We start from the raw sequence: 15,228 nt of genomic DNA on the forward strand, positions 1-15,228 counted from the left end.
CAGAAGTCTGGTTCTGTGTCATGACTTGGGTATTTGTGTTTCAGTCGGACAAGGTGATCCGGCGGTTGTATCCGGAGGGGAGGAGACGGAGGAAATGGAGCTCAACGAGAAGGAGGTCCCTGTCGAGAATGAAGGTGGGGAGCAGAAAGATGCTCAGGAGGGGGATGAGCTGCCCACAGAGACGGGAGAGCCGGCTGAGGAGGTGCAGGCTGCTGAGATCGGCTTCAAGAAGGTCTTCAAGTTTGTGGGTCTGAAGTTCACCATGAAGAAGGAGAAGCCGGTGAAGTCAGAGCCTGTGCAGTTGCTAACTGTGACGCGGGAAGAAGGCGGTGTGGCAGGGGAAGAAGGCGGTGTGGCAGGGGAAGTAGCCAGCGAATCCAAGCAACATATGGAAGGAAGCATAGAAGCCAATGCAAGTCCCACTGACGAGGCTGAGGGGAGTCCGCCAGAAATCCTCTCGCCGGAGAAAACTGAAAGTGTACTGGGAGGAAGGAAGAAACCAAAATGCTGGACACGGAGGGAAGTCCCGGCAGCGGCAGAGTCTGGTGCCAATGCGGCGGAGAGCCCAGCGGTGGAATCTCCGCTGAAGAGGTTTTTCAGGCAGGGCTTTTTCTTGGGGCTGCGAAGGAAGCAGAGTTTCAAGAAGGCCAAGGACGAGCCGCTCGTCATCGGGGAGAAGACGGAGACGAATGGGGAGCGAGCCGGCGATGCTGGGAGCGAGGTGACAGAGCGTGGACCCGAAGCGCAGCCTTCCACTTCCCAGGAAGCTGCTGAGGTCCTGACTGTTCAGTCGCCAGAAGAACACGGAGGAGAGGAGGAGGACTTCGAAGATCTCACAGCAGAGCTGGCAGATGTCATGGTGGCAAGCGAGGCACCAACTGTAGCTGAAAGCAGGACCCCAGAAGTGAAGGAGAATGGTGCCCCTGCAGAGCAGTCCCTGGTTGCCACTGATTTGGGGATGGGCCAGCAGATCCCCAGCAGTGGAAAGTCGCCGGAGGGACAAGCAGGAGTGGAGTCTCCTGCCCCTGAAGCCTCGGCAGAGCTTCAAGCTGAACACGAGGAGGGAGCCCAGGAGCAACCTTCAGTCACTAATTCGGAACCAGTCAGTGATGAGGGCGAGTTCGTGGCTTCACAGAGGCCCAAGCAGCAAGACAGTCCGCTGAAGAAGCTTTTCACGAGCAGCAGCATCAAAAAACTGTCGGCTAAGAAAGCCAAAGGCAAGAGAGAGGAAACCAGAGCGGGAGACGTCGATGATGAAGCAAAACTGCAGTCTTCGACAGAATCTGAAGGCAGCCCCGACAGCAATAAGCCGGATAGCCCGCCGGCCTTCCCGGAGGAAGTGGGCGAGGGAATTCTGGCGGAAGTGACGGAATCGGGTTCATTGCCCGCGGGCAGAGCAGGAGGAGGCGAATGGTGCTGGTGACGGGGAGAGGAAGAAGGAGCCCATCACTGCCTGGGCCTCCTTCAAGAAGCTGGTGACGCCCAGGAAACGCCCCAAGGGGCCGCCGGAGAGCGAGAGGGACGATGAGCCGACCGACAAGGCAAAGAGCGCGACTCTCTCCTCTGCTGAGAGCACGGCCTCCGAGAAGCAAGAGGAGCCCAAATCCAACGGCGAGGAGGTGAAGCTGGAACGCAGCACAGAGGACCCGAAAAAGAAAGCGGACGCCCCTGTGACCTGGGAAGCGCTGATCTGTGTAGGGTCCTCGAAAGAAGAGGATGAGAAAGGTATCGGACTCAGAACTTCAAAAGTCAAACGAAGAGGCCAAGGTTCAGAGGCAAATGGTCAGGTGCAAGAGCATGCTGAGGAGGCAAAGGGTTGGCAGCCCTCAAGGTCCCGATCTGGAGCAAGGGGGGACATCTCCAGAATGTGCCGAGAGTCCCGTGGAAGGAGAGGCTTCTGATGGGGTCATCTCCACTTGGGAATCCTTCAAGAGGCTGGTGACCCCCAGGCGCAAGTCGAGGTCCAAGCTGGAAGAGCGCGGGGAAGAGTTTGTACCCAGCCCAGAAGCTGCTCTTCCCGAGGCTGAACCCGCTAAGGAAGAATCCTGGGTGTCCCTCAAGAAACTGATACCAGGCAGAAGGAAGAAGAGGTCGGATATTAAGCCCGAGCAACTTCAGGCTGAGTCTGCTGGAAAAGACGTGGCATGGGCAGAGATCACGGACAGCAAGAGCGAGGAGGAATCATCCGAAACACCAGCCGTGGTTCCGCTCTCTGAATATGATGCTGTGGACAACGAGAGAGAACACGAACAGAGGCTAAAGGCGGGGACTGATGCAGTTCAGGTGGCAGATGGAGTTCTGGCCACGTCCGAAGCTCCTCAACCAGGCGGACTGGGCGTTGGGCAAACTAGCGCAGGGGAGCGTGGACCTTTGGAAGCCATGAAAAGCAGCGTTGATGAGCGATCGCCATCGTGGATATCGGCAGCAGTCTCGGATGTGATCGAGGAGGAAGTTGAGGATAAAACAGGATTAGCTGAAGAGACCTTGGCGGTACAGAAACAAGAGGTGCTTGTTGGTGAACCCACACCAGAAGAAGGGGTTCGTGACCTCTCCCCTGATGAGGTGGCTGAAGAAGCGCAGGAGGTTGTCCCCAAAGTAGTAGCGACATCAGACTACCCGGTGGAGGAGTCCTTCACTGAAGAGACGACAGAGATGGTTTCGGCGGTCTCGCAGTTGACCGAAACACCAGTGACGACGGCAGAGGGAACACCCGTACGGGAAGACGAGGCCCTGGTGAGCAGGCAGACACGAGAGGTGCTGGAAGAGGTCCGCGCAGAAAGTGAAGCTGTCGGTCGATCCGATCGTGTCCTGCTGCCAGATGGGGGCTCCGCCTGGCACACAAGGTGATGGACCTGGGCCGGAACATTTCTGCCGGGAAAAGCCCGAGTGAAAGGGGTGCACGGCTCCTCTGAGACGCAGGCGGCAGAGCCTGAGCGGAAAGCAGCCGAGAAGATCTCTGAGGCAACGATAGTGGGGGCCACCTGTAGGAGGCGATGTGCTGGCAGGACCCGATGAAGTGACTGAGCAGGAGACACGTGCAGAGATGCAGGAGGTTACACTTGTACAGGGGATTGCCTCAGCTGCAGTCGAACAGGAGCTTAAACCGGTTGCAGCACCAGAGGGTGACCGCCAGCCTCTGCCCCTTGCAGAGTGTCAAGGGGTCGACGAGAGCATGACAGCCACAACTGTAAGCAAGGATGGAGCCTTATTGGTGGAGGAGGTGAGCCCTGAAAAAGTGGAAATTGTACGAGAGCAGACTTTGGAAGCTGAAGAGACGGAGGTGGTTAGGGAGCAGTCTGTCAAAATTGTTGAGGAGGGAGATCAGGAAGAACTTCGGGCAATGGTATCAGTCACTGAGAAGGTGGGAGCAGAGCAGATTGCTGAATGCAGGAAGACTGAGGTAGTTCCAGCACATGCAGCCAGCAAGGATGAAGCAGTGATGGAGCGAGTGGGCGCCACGATTTCAGAAGTTGCTCAGCAGGTGGGGGTCGAAAGGGTTGAAGCTGCTGCTGTGGAGGACACCGAAGACGTTTCAGAGGTGGGAGCGGAAAAGGCGTTGGCTGAACGCACGGAGGATGCAGGTGTCCCGGAGATCCCAGTGGAACAGAGTGTAGAAACCCGAGTGAAAGTGGAACAGAGTGTGACCGAGGCTGTGTCCATTGAAGAGACTGGGCAGATTTCTCCGCCGGCAGGAGTGAGCCAGGTAGAGACTAGTGAGGAGCACGTTGAGGTTACTCCAGCAGTGAGTGTGACTGAAGTTCTGCCTGGTGAAGGTGCAGTCAAAACCATTGCCGTGGAACTGACAAAGGTTGAGAGTTGTGTTGAGCCCAGTAGAATCACTTCAGCAGTGGGAGTGACTGAGGTGGTGTGTGGTGAGGAGATAACTCAGATCACTCCAGTGGGAATAACAGAGGTGGTATTGGGTGAGGAACCCATTGAAATCATTCCAGTTGTGGGAGTAGCTGAGGCTGTTTGTAGCGAAGAGACCACTGAGATCACACCAGTGGGAGTAATAGAGGCTGTATTGGGTGAAGAACCTATTGAAATCTCTCCAAAAGTGGATGTGACTGAGGTGATGTGCAGAGGAATTGGTGAAATCTCTCCGGGAGAAGCAACAGAGATGGTGCGTAGTGAAGAGACCACTGAACTCGCTCCAGTAGGAGTAACAGAGGCTGTATTGCGTCAAGAGCCCACTGAAATCACTCCAGCAGCAGGAGTAACTGGGGCAATCTGTAGTGAAGAGACCACTGAACTCACTCCAGTAAGAGTAGCAGAGGCTCTTTTGGGTAAAGACCCCATTGAAATCATTCCAGCAGCGGGAGTTACTGAGACACTTGTGGGTGAAGAGACCATTGAACTCACTCCAGTAGGAGTAACAGAGGCTCTTTTGGGGGAAGAGCCCATTGAAATTCCAGTGGGAGTAACTGAGGTAGTTTGTAGTGAAGAAACCACTGAGATCACACCAGTGGGAGTAACAGAGGCTGTATTAGGTGAAGAACCCATTGAAATCACTCCGGCAGTGGAAGTGACTGAGGTGACGTGCAGAGGAATCGAAATTGCTCCAGAAGGAGCAACGGCTGCAGTGTGTGGTGAAAAGACCACAGAGATCACTCCGGTAGAAGTAATGGAGATCATATCTGGCGAGCAACCTGCTGGGCGCTCTCCTCTGGGTGTAACTGAGGTGGTACCTGGTAAGGAGCCTATTGACGTTGCTCCACCAGTGGGAGTGACAGAGGTGGTGTGCGGCAAAGAGACCACTGAAATCACTCCTGCAGTTGTACTGGAGTCTTTACCCAGTGAAGAGCCTATGAGAATCACTCCAACAGTGGGAATGACGGAGGCAGTGTGTGGTGAAGAGACCACAGAACTGGCTCCATTGGGAGTAACTAAGGTCATACCCAGTGAGGAGGCTTTCGGAATCACTCACGTGACGGTAACTAAGGTTTTATCTGAAGAGACAGTCAAAGTCTCTTCTGTTGATCTGTCTGAAGCTTTACCTGGTGAAGAGCAGATTGCAGTCACTCCAGTGGGAGTGACTGAGGTGTGTGGTGAAGATTCTATTGAAGTTGCTGCAGTGGTGCACAGTGAAGTGGCTGACGCTGCTTCGGCGGAGGCAGGAGTGGAGGAGAGCAAGTCTGAACGAGAAGGTGAAGCTCCACGGCAAGGAGCAAATGAAGAGGATGTACAAAAGGTGATGGACTCCGAAGCAGCACAGGAGCAGCTCACTCCTGTTGAGATCATCCAACAGGATATGGGAGCTGAGATTGTGGAGACTGCAATGGATGAAGCAGTGTGTGAAGAGCTTGTTGAAAGCCCTAAAGGGCAGAGAACACAGGAAGCACTTGCTGATTCATTGGGCTTGGTGACACAAATTCTACAGTCCACCACCACTGAAGGGCCAAGCAAAGAAACAAACGAAACCACTACAACTAAAGTTGCAGGCACTGAGGTGAAAAGTGAAACTGTTTGTGATGAGCTCGAGGGCATGAAATCAGTGCAGCCTGCAGCTGAAGAAACAGATACCACATTGGCCACAGTGTCTAGAGATCAGGGAGAAATTTCTCCAGGGGAGCATCCTGAAAAATCACTCACGGAAGCTGCCGAAACACAAGCTGGCGAGGCGTCAGCAGCCAAACAAGTTGAAACCGGAGCGACTTGTGTTACTAGTGAGCTACTGAGCGCAACCAGTGAAGGTACGACTCTTGAGCAGGCTCTGGATGTGGTTGAGCCAGCAGAGGAAGTGGAGTGCAAGCTGGCCTCCGAGGAAAGGGACAAGCCAGCACCAGATGAGTCCATTGAAAAGATCTCACTTAAAGCCGGTGAGCTTGGCCGGGGTGACCAGCCGGCCGTGACAAGTCAAGTTCAAAGTGTGAGTGTTCCTAAACCGTGTCAACACATAGAGGGGGCAGCTGAGTTGCAAAGTGATGTGGAGTTAAAGAGTTCCTCATCTGATTCACTCGTCAAAGAGCAACCCCTTTCGTTGTCTGACCCACAAACTCCAGTTGGCTTTTCCAAAGAAAAATGTGAAGTAGATGCTGAAACAATATGTCCAACTTTGGAGAGTGCCCCTGAAGTAAAATTGCATGTTGCTTCTGTTGATGAATTTCAAGTTCTACAGAATGAGATGGTGATCCTGATGGAGGATCTTCCTGTAGTTAAGAGTTCAGAGTCTTGTGAAGAGGCTTTCCTAGTGACTGTATCTTCTGTGGAGGAGAAGGTAATTGCAGAGACTGTAACAACTGTATCGGCTGAGATTCTAGAGCCGAGTGCTGTGGATCAGGTTCTGCCACCCTGTGAGGATGTTAAGCAAGTTTCAATAGTAGAGACTGCAGCTGTCATAGTAGAGACTGCAATAGAAGTGGCTACAGGCTGCATGTCTAGTACTCCTGATGATTCTGAAACGGTCTTGACAACTGATGTACAAGAAGCAGAGAGCTGCAGAAAGGAGCGACTTGAAGATCAGCTGGCCGAATGCAAAATCAAAGAAACCGTTACCCAGAAACTGGAGTGTTTGGAAACTCGGACCGAGGTAGAAGTGAGTCAAACTCAGACATTTGAACAGCAAAGTGCACAAGCTGCTCAGGTTCTCAGTCAGGATCCTCTGGTACTAACTCAGCTGCAGGGACAAGAGAGTACTAAGGAAGAGGAAAAATTACTGAGGTTACAAAAGGATACAGCAATTGAAGGAACAAGTGAAGTGGTTGATCAAAGATTTCAAACTTCAGGAAATCAGGACTTTGAAGGAAAAGAGAGTGTGTTGATGCAGTCAGCTGAGATGGTGTTGGAGACGACTGTAAGAGGTGGTCAGGAGTCAATTGAGACTGAAACTCTTGCATCAATGCACACTGAGCTAGGAAGGGAATCATCTGACGATACTTCGGGCAATATTTCAATCTCTTCAGAAGTGACCAGAGCTGAATGTTGCCAATCATTGGAGCAGCCTGAAGCAACACGTCCATCTATAGAACTGACCAAGCAAACCCAACTTGTAACAATCCAGCAAATAGGTGAAGAACAGAGTTCTCTACATGGTGCACAAGGTGGAATGATCTCATTGACTGGAGAATTAGCAAATGAAAATGAGGTGGAAGCAGTTCAGTTAAATCGTGAAGCAATGGATCAAAGTCAGTCAGTCGGGACAGATGAAAAGCAAAGCCATGAAGTAGAGACTGAGCCATCTGTCGAATTGGCAAAAGGTGCCGCTGAGAGGACCCCATCCTGAGGTAAGTGAAGCCTGTCTATTGTATTGTGGGAAATGGGCATTAATGCATTTCAGATCCTTCTTTGCTCACTTGAAATTTTTTCACTAAGTGATGCTTTGGCATCATTTCAAATTACTTGAATGAAGTCCAAATCAAACTCCAATGTTAAAGTCAGTATGGGAACTAAATGGAAATTCTAGAGACTTGGGCTCTTTGATCATTTAAAATTTAAACTGTAGCATATTGTCTTTTTCCATTGCATTGGGACATCCCAGAGCGCACTATAACCAATTAAGTTTGTTTTTATATGTCTAAATATTTTAATGTATTTAACCCAATGTATCTGAACTTTGGCATTGGAAGATTCCACAAAAATAACAGATGAATGACCTCGTACTTTGGTTGGGGTGATAAATACTGGTCACAATGGAGAGCTTTGCCTGCTCTTTGAACAGTGCCATGAGTTCTTTTACATTTGTCAGTGAGAGTAAATGAAGCTCCTGTTTAACATCTGATTTGGAAAACACTTTAGCACTGCACTGGAATAGATACTTGAATAAGTACTTGAATCTTTCATTGTATAACTTAGCAGAGAATGCTATTGCTAAAACCTGATTTTTAAATCCTAAATTTGTTAAGTAGTCTCTAAAACTTAGTGTGATAACTGCCTTGAATGCTCATTGTCTCCTTAATATCACCTAAAGAGCCATCAAGTTTGATTTTTAAACTCTGGGAATCTGGGTGTTACTGGCAAGACCAGCATTGATTGCCCTTGAGAAGGTGGTGATGAGCTGCTGCAGTCCTGAAGGCGCTTCCACAGTGCTGTAGGGGAGGGAGTTCCAAGGTTTCGTCCCAGTGATGATAAAAGAATGGCTGATATTTCTGGACAGCGTGATGTAGATGTTTGGGGGAGTCATGCATAGATAAGGGAATGTGAAGCTTTAAAAACTGGGATTGTCTAACAATTTTTTTTGCTACAACTTTACTGTTGTCTCTGCCTCTAAATTAAATGGGTCTCCCTTGCATTTTGTGGAACAGTAGGGCAGTACTGCAAACCTTGATGGCATGGAGTAAGCTTGTGCTTTTTAATCTTTGTTGCAGACATTGGTGTCTTTTTTTCTTTGCACTTTAAAGTATGATTGCTGAAACTCAAGACGTGTTTTGACTGTGTTAGATGAAGTTTTGTGCATCACGATTTTATGTAGTCCATTAATTTTTTTTGTTGTTGTGTAAAACTTCAGCATTTTGTTTTTATCTCCCCTATTCCTGTAGCTCTAGCCTGGCCTTCCCAGTGGTTGATCTGCATCTATTCATTCACCACCTTCAGTATATCATGTTCAAGGTACAAAGCCTGCTTAAAACCTCCACACCAGAGGTCTAAGTAACCATTTCACATCCTGCTGGTCATGTGGAATTTTAGCCTTTATCTCAGCAAATGTGAGACCACACTGAAGCACTCACAGGTGTACTTGCTGTGCTGGTACTACACCATGTATTTCTAGGGAACTGCAAAAAGAAATGAGCAAGTAAATATATATGTACATGTCCTTACCCACCAATCGCCAGGTCCCTGTTTGATTTGTGCACTCCAAGGCAGAGAAGCATTAACTCTCTCCATGCTGCCACCCCAAACCAAACAGCATAGGTTAAATGTTGCATCCATGCCAAAAAGGCTGACCCCTGTCCCACTGTCATTCTAGTATCACAAGCCCCTATAATTCGTTACTTGGTCAGAATCTGACCCTGGATGCATAACCCAGTGAGCTTAAGGCAAGAGTGTTGTTGCTTGTGACAAACTGGCAGAGCCATGGGGGTGGGAGAAACTTTTTTCCCCCTCCCCTAACAATCCAGGTGGTTGATCCTGTGCCATACTCAACAAATACTTCATAGCTGTTGAAGTTCCTCAGCAGAGCTTAGAGTGAAATCTTGCCTACCTAGTGTTTTTTTTTTTACCCTCCATCCATTTGAATTGGTATCAAAGTTGTTGTTTTGTCTTGGTGTTTGTGTCAAGCATAAACACTGTATAGTCTGATCTGATGCAACATTGTAAGTTGCTGTGAGAAATGAAGTATAACTATGTGAAACTAATGTGTGCATGTGGGTGTAATTGCAGATCTCCAAACAGTTGCGGGAAAACTGAATGTGAAGCCAGGGAGACTCGAAGACTCTCACTCTACTGTGACAAGACCAAGTACCACTGTCATGATAGTCCTGTTGATTTGACAATCCTGACTCAGTTCAAGAGCTTTACCTACACTAATAATTATGTATTCTAATGTTTTATGCTTTTAACCTGTTCTGATGATAAATGTAACATCTGTTGAAGCAATGCTGTTTCCTCACAGTCTGCTGATTGCATGTGGGGAAGGGAGTTGTAATCTGAACATTCTGGGAATGGTTGCTGTATTCACAGAACTAAGATGAAAGACTCCTTATGTTACTTAATGTGAAAGTTAATTCTGAAAATATCCTGAGATACTGGTGTCCTCATCAGTCTGATTTAAAAAAAAACTATGGGGTATTTTTAAGTTCACTCTTAATTGTCTAGGGCTTGGTTCTTGATGCTTGCCAAAGTAATCCAGTGGTGACAAGCTGAACAATCATCTTTACCTTGGACATAGACTGAAGTAGTCCTGAAATGACACATTTGTCAGGCTCCTTGAGCTCATGCCAATGTGTTCTGCATTCTGAGGGCTGACTTGGGGGTTCTTAAATCCTATGGAGAGTAGAGTATTGTTTAGAGTTGATAAGCCATGCAGTGTGTCTAAAACAAGGTTGTAGTTGTACCAAATCTGTCACCAATGCACATGAAGATGACATACAATTGCCTTTGGCTAGTTGCTTTCAACTATTAGATTGCAAAGACTGAAGTGTCGTTGTCTAAGGGAGTTGTATGTTGGCAGAGGCCAGGCTCACTGGAAAACTTGTTACACTATGAAGTGAAGATCCATTATATTGGGTTAAGGTTTGTTTGGACTGCCATGACAACTTTCCAAGATGTGCCTTGGTATTGCATATTATTAATGCTCAACACTTCATTGTATTGTTCTGGTTTTGATGTTTCCTCTGTCTTTGTGAATACCCCAGCCCCCAATAAAACATGCCGGCTATTATTAAAGCAATGTTGGGAGTTGATTGTCCAAGTTGGATAGTCCTTCCAGCTCACTTTCCTCTCCCTTGATAAACCGACACCTGAGTGTTGTAACACATCACTGTACAGTTCCTGTCTTGTGTTAGTGATATTTTTCAGTATGCCATTAGGTTAATATGGCAATTACTGTACACAGATTTACCCCACTTCATTAACCAGGGCAGGAGCCACAACTCAGCTGTTCTCATTAATACTGCTGTGCTTTTATAACTGAATGTGAAATTGATATTTGTACAAATTGCATTACCCATGTACCTAAGCCATATTGGAATACTTCTGCAAATAAAGTAATATTAGCATTAACATTTTTGTGGTTGCCATACTGAACATGGACTGGGTCTGTGTCGAGTGTCTACTAACGATTCTTCACGGGGAAGAAAGTTGCACTACTGCTGTAATCATGCACTACACCTAGTATCTTTGGCAGGGTGGTGAGGTGAGTGGGAAGGAAAAATTGCATTTACACTTCCATACTTTTTTTTGTTTTTAAGCAGTTCTGACCTTTCTCAAATGAGGTTCCCACTCGTAAAGTTGCCATTTAACTTTATGCAAAACATTTTGTATTTCAGATACTGTAGCAAGTCAAAGATGGCAGGTTTGTTGAGCCATTCTGACTAAGGCTTGTAAACATTCAACTGACTCTGCACATTTAAGATGAGTTAACAAATGTTCTCCTTAAAGATTCTAGTATCACATCATTTTTGTTAAAGGCCTAGGATACACCACCTTGAATCACTTTGACAGTCACTTCCACAATCTCAATTTCAATCCCCCCTTTGGCAAATATGAGTAATTAATGTCCCCCACTTGGAATAATGCAGATTGTTTGTTGCAGTTCTTTTGTACAGTTATGCAGTACATACCATTTCCCTATCCCCATTGCCTTGCAAATTATTTCTTTACTTATCCATTTCCCTTGTTGAACATTATTTGCAGCTGCTCCACCCTTTTTCTGGCAATGTTTCAGCCTCTCCCCACAACACTCAACTCCCCTTTAGGTGGAAAATCTGTGGTCACGTATATGTTCGGTAACTTGACCCCTCTGGGCTAGAGAATTTTGAAGATCGCAACTGTTTGTGAAGAATTCCTTCATTTCCATTTCAAATGGATGACCTCATGAAATCACGTACTCCTGTTTGAGATTTCCCTTACAAGGGGAAAAGACCTGGCATTTGGCTCATTGAACTCCCTCTTGAATCTTATGCAATCTTTCCTCAAATAAAATATCATTGCAGGAATCTGTTTTCTCTAAACCGCCTCCAATATAAACTAGATATCACCTTCAATAAACAGACCAGAACTGCGCATAGTACACATGATGTGGTCTCACTCGTGCCCTGTAGAGTCTCATACTTGTATCCCATCCCTTTTGCCTTCCTGCGTTCTTTACCTGAACACCCATTTGATTGATTTGCAATGATGCTTGGATCCCCCTGTACAGTTGTGTTCCATTTAAATTGTATTCTGTTTATCCTCACATCTCCCCCAAATCCATTAACTCAATGTTTTCCCATTTAACTATCTGTATCCCTTTTGTAGTCTCTTTGGGGAAACCATATTGTAAGGGTTCAAAGATTTGGCACACAAGGAAATGGGAGCACTAGACCATCAGGCCTGACAAGCCTGACCCACCATTTAATATAACCATGGCCAATCAATGCTACCCTCAGCTCTGCTTTTTGCCATTTCTCTATGACCTTCTGTTCCTCAGTCTATCAAATAGTTATCAACCTCCATTTTAAATACTTCTAATGATCCAGCTCTCACCACCTGCCAGGGCAGAGAATTCTAGAAATTGTGCCTTTTTAATTTGTCAATAATATTGAGTAATTCGGGTCCTGGCATTAGTTCCTGCGACAACCCTCGGGTTTATCCTAATACAATTTTTCTGTTAGCCATTTCTCCATCCATGGTAATAATTACACATCTCAACTTGTCCATCTTAAAGATTTGAATGCTTCTTGTTCTCGGGGTCTCTCAAATGTTGTACAATGTTGCTTACATTGTCTCCTACTCAATTTGTCTCTTTATATTTATTCCTCAATTTACAGATGTTTGATTTATGCATTTGTCATACCATTTGATGTTTTAGGGTATGTGACCTTCATTTTTTTTAAATGTTATAAACAAATAGAATCAAATGTCCTCCAGGAACACATTGAGGAATGGCTGTGTGTGGGTTGTGAGCCCCACACTTGTCAGCATTTAGGTTCTTGAATGAACAGCAAAAAACTTTTATTACCTATGGTCCGTCTTTTTCAGGGTTAAACTAAGGATCGTGGATTTGGATAAAATATTCCTGAAGTAGTTGGTCTCGTATTCAGAGTTGTGGCAAAATTGGAACAAAGAACAAGTGTTACACTGGCCAGAACTTTTTCTTTAGCATGTTGAAATCATCTTTTTAAATGTGAGGGGAGACTGTCACTCTAAATTTGATGCAATACAAGGTTTAGTGAGGAGTCTTATTTTTTTCAATTGGGATCTGGGCATTGCTAGTAAAGCCAACATTTATTGTCCCTCATTAACTGCTCTTGAGAAAGTGATGGTGAGCCACCCTATTAAACTGCTTCAGCCTTTCTGGCAAAGGTACTCTTAATGTGCAGTAGGGAATATAGGAAGTTGAAAGGTTTAGACCCAAGCCCAATGAAGGGGTGACAATAGCTGTCCAAGTCAGAATGTTGTGTGACTTATAAGAAACCTGTAGGTGGTGGTGTTCCAATATGTCTGTTGCCCTTGTCATTTTTAGTGGCAGAGGCTGTGAGCTTTCGAGTTGCTGTAGCATGGGGGAATATTTGCAGTCATAAATGTACATACTGCAGCCACTGTGCACCAAAGGTGGAGGGAATGAATGGTAAGGGTGGTTGATGGGGTCCAAATGAAGTCGGTTGCTTTGTTCTGGAGGGGTGGGAGTGTTGGTACTGCACTCATCCAGGCAAGTGGAAAGTGTTCCATCAGACTTCTGCTTGTGGAAAAGACCCATGGGATACCAGAGGCAAGTTGTTCACCACTCTGCCCTCTCTGTGGCCAATGTATTTATGTAGCTGGCTCAATTGAATTTCTGGTTAAATATCAATGAGAAACTTCAGTAAATGAAGCAGCCTATGCTTGTCTAGATCTTGCTGCATACAGGCACAGGCTGATTCATTTGCTGAGGAGTTGCAAATGGAATTTGATACTATCACATCAAATATTATCACTTCTGACCTTGTGATGCAAAGTCAGCATTGAAGCAGTTGAAGACTGCTAGAGTGACAACCTGGGCTGAGGATGATTGCCCCTGACATACAAGTTAGGGGTAATTAATAGTGACCAATTAATCCACTGACCTGCACATCACTGGGATTGTGGAAGAAAATGAAAGTACCTGGTGATAACCCTGAGGCCACAGGGAGCACATGCACTTTTCATGCTGAGTTTGCATATGGAGTAAAATAGAAAGTGATGGAAACATGGTATAATCAGTATTGAGAGGCGAGAAACTGAGCGAACATTGCCGATTGATGGCCTTTCAGACAAGGTTGTTAAGAAATGAACAGCTTTTAACCAGAGCCAGGCAAGGCAAATAAGTCTTTCTTATTGTAAGATATTTACTTATTAGTCACATGTACATCAAAACACACACTGAAATGCTTTTTGTGTTACTGAGAATGTGCTGGGGGCAGCCTGCAGGTGTCACCACTCTTCCGGTACCAACATAGCATACCCACAGCTCCTAACCTGTACATCTTTGGAACGTGGGAGGAAACCCATGCAGACGCAGGGAGAACGTACAAACTCCTTACGGATAGCGGGAATCGAACCTGGGTCAGTGGCACTGACAAAGTGTTATGCTAACTACTACACTACAGGAATTTAAAAAAAAAATTGGTCAGGTTTAATAATGTGATAACTACTAAAGATAGGGGTGGGAGAAAATAAAGTTGGATAAAATGGATAGCTTCACTAGAGATTGTGGAAGTGGCGTCTACATACATTGCTGGTCTTTCATCTATCACAACAACTGCTAACGTAGTAAAGTCACTGAACCAGCAAAAGGACAGCAGTTGGGGGAAATTTTAAATTCAGCTAATGAATCTGGACAAAGTTGGTCTCAGTAGTGGTGACCATGAAACTACAGGATTGCACAAACACTTACTTCAGGAAAGAATGGCTATCCTTAGAGTCAGGCCTATCTTTAACCCCATACCCAGCACTGAACTACTCACATAGTCACCTACACAACACATAAATAAATTAAATGTTTGCAGGGCTCCTCCAGAAGACCCTAGGAATCCATAAACTATCCTGATGTAAAACCAATCATCATTAGTACTTAGAGGGGTAGCATATAAACCATTAGTTTCTAATTTACAAAAGTGAACTGAATTCAAAAATTTGCAGGTGATTATAAGCATACTGTAAATTATAAGGGAGCTCAAAATTAGAAAGAGCTGATCAGGTAAACCAAAACACATTTAATGAAGGGAAATGAAAGCTATGAATAGCGATGTTAGTTAAAAAAGACTTGGTAGATTTACTGTCCAACATGTTCAAACAATACCGAGCACCGTCTAAAAAATCCCAAAACAGTCAAAAGGGATACCAATTAAACCTTTTCTTACTCCAAAAAGATTCAATATTGACTGCTGTGTCCAGTTCAATTTTAGGGTGACACGTGTGTGTTTGGGGGAGGGGGGGGGGGCATGGGTGTTGAAGTACTCTGGATGGCTAAAACTAGGATAAGCCTACCCTATAATTACCTGGTAATTTTGCAATACCATTGCAGCCAATGCTTGCTTTGTTGTAGGTAAAATTACCTGAGGCAGAAAAGCTGCAACCTGTAATTGGTACAAAATGCTGCAGAAAGATTCCACTGAGACAGTACAAGTTTTCCAG

At 46.1% G+C, this 15,228-nt stretch overlaps 2 protein-coding genes across 2 annotated transcripts in view; both read left to right on the plus strand.

Annotated features, from left to right (window-relative positions):
• Nucleotides 1-2,847, plus strand: part of LOC127568162 (A-kinase anchor protein 12-like) — a 58,841-nt gene extending 55,994 nt beyond the window's left edge. The window contains 3 exon segments of the mRNA XM_052011587.1: nt 45-1,378; nt 1,380-1,808; nt 1,846-2,847. Of these exon segments, the coding sequence (XP_051867547.1) occupies nt 45-1,378; nt 1,380-1,808; nt 1,846-2,847 (2,765 nt within the window).
• A 196-nt stretch (nt 2,848-3,043) lies between these two features.
• LOC127568161 (uncharacterized) lies at nt 3,044-10,656 on the plus strand. Its single transcript, XM_052011586.1, has 2 exons — nt 3,044-7,223; nt 9,316-10,656. Exon 1 carries the CDS (start codon nt 3,044-3,046, stop codon nt 7,220-7,222), a length of 4,179 nt encoding a protein of 1,392 aa, XP_051867546.1. The 3' UTR covers nt 7,223; nt 9,316-10,656.
• Nucleotides 10,657-15,228: the final 4,572 nt, after the last annotated feature.

This window comes from Pristis pectinata, chromosome 3, assembly GCF_009764475.1.
Source record: "Pristis pectinata isolate sPriPec2 chromosome 3, sPriPec2.1.pri, whole genome shotgun sequence".
Classification (NCBI taxonomy): domain Eukaryota; kingdom Metazoa; phylum Chordata; class Chondrichthyes; order Rhinopristiformes; family Pristidae; genus Pristis; species Pristis pectinata.

What these genes read in the sequence shown, in the direction of transcription:
- LOC127568161 (XM_052011586.1), top strand. Translation starts at nt 3,044, where the DNA reads ATGCAGGAGGTTACACTTGTACAGGGGATTGCCTCAGCTGCAGTCGAA.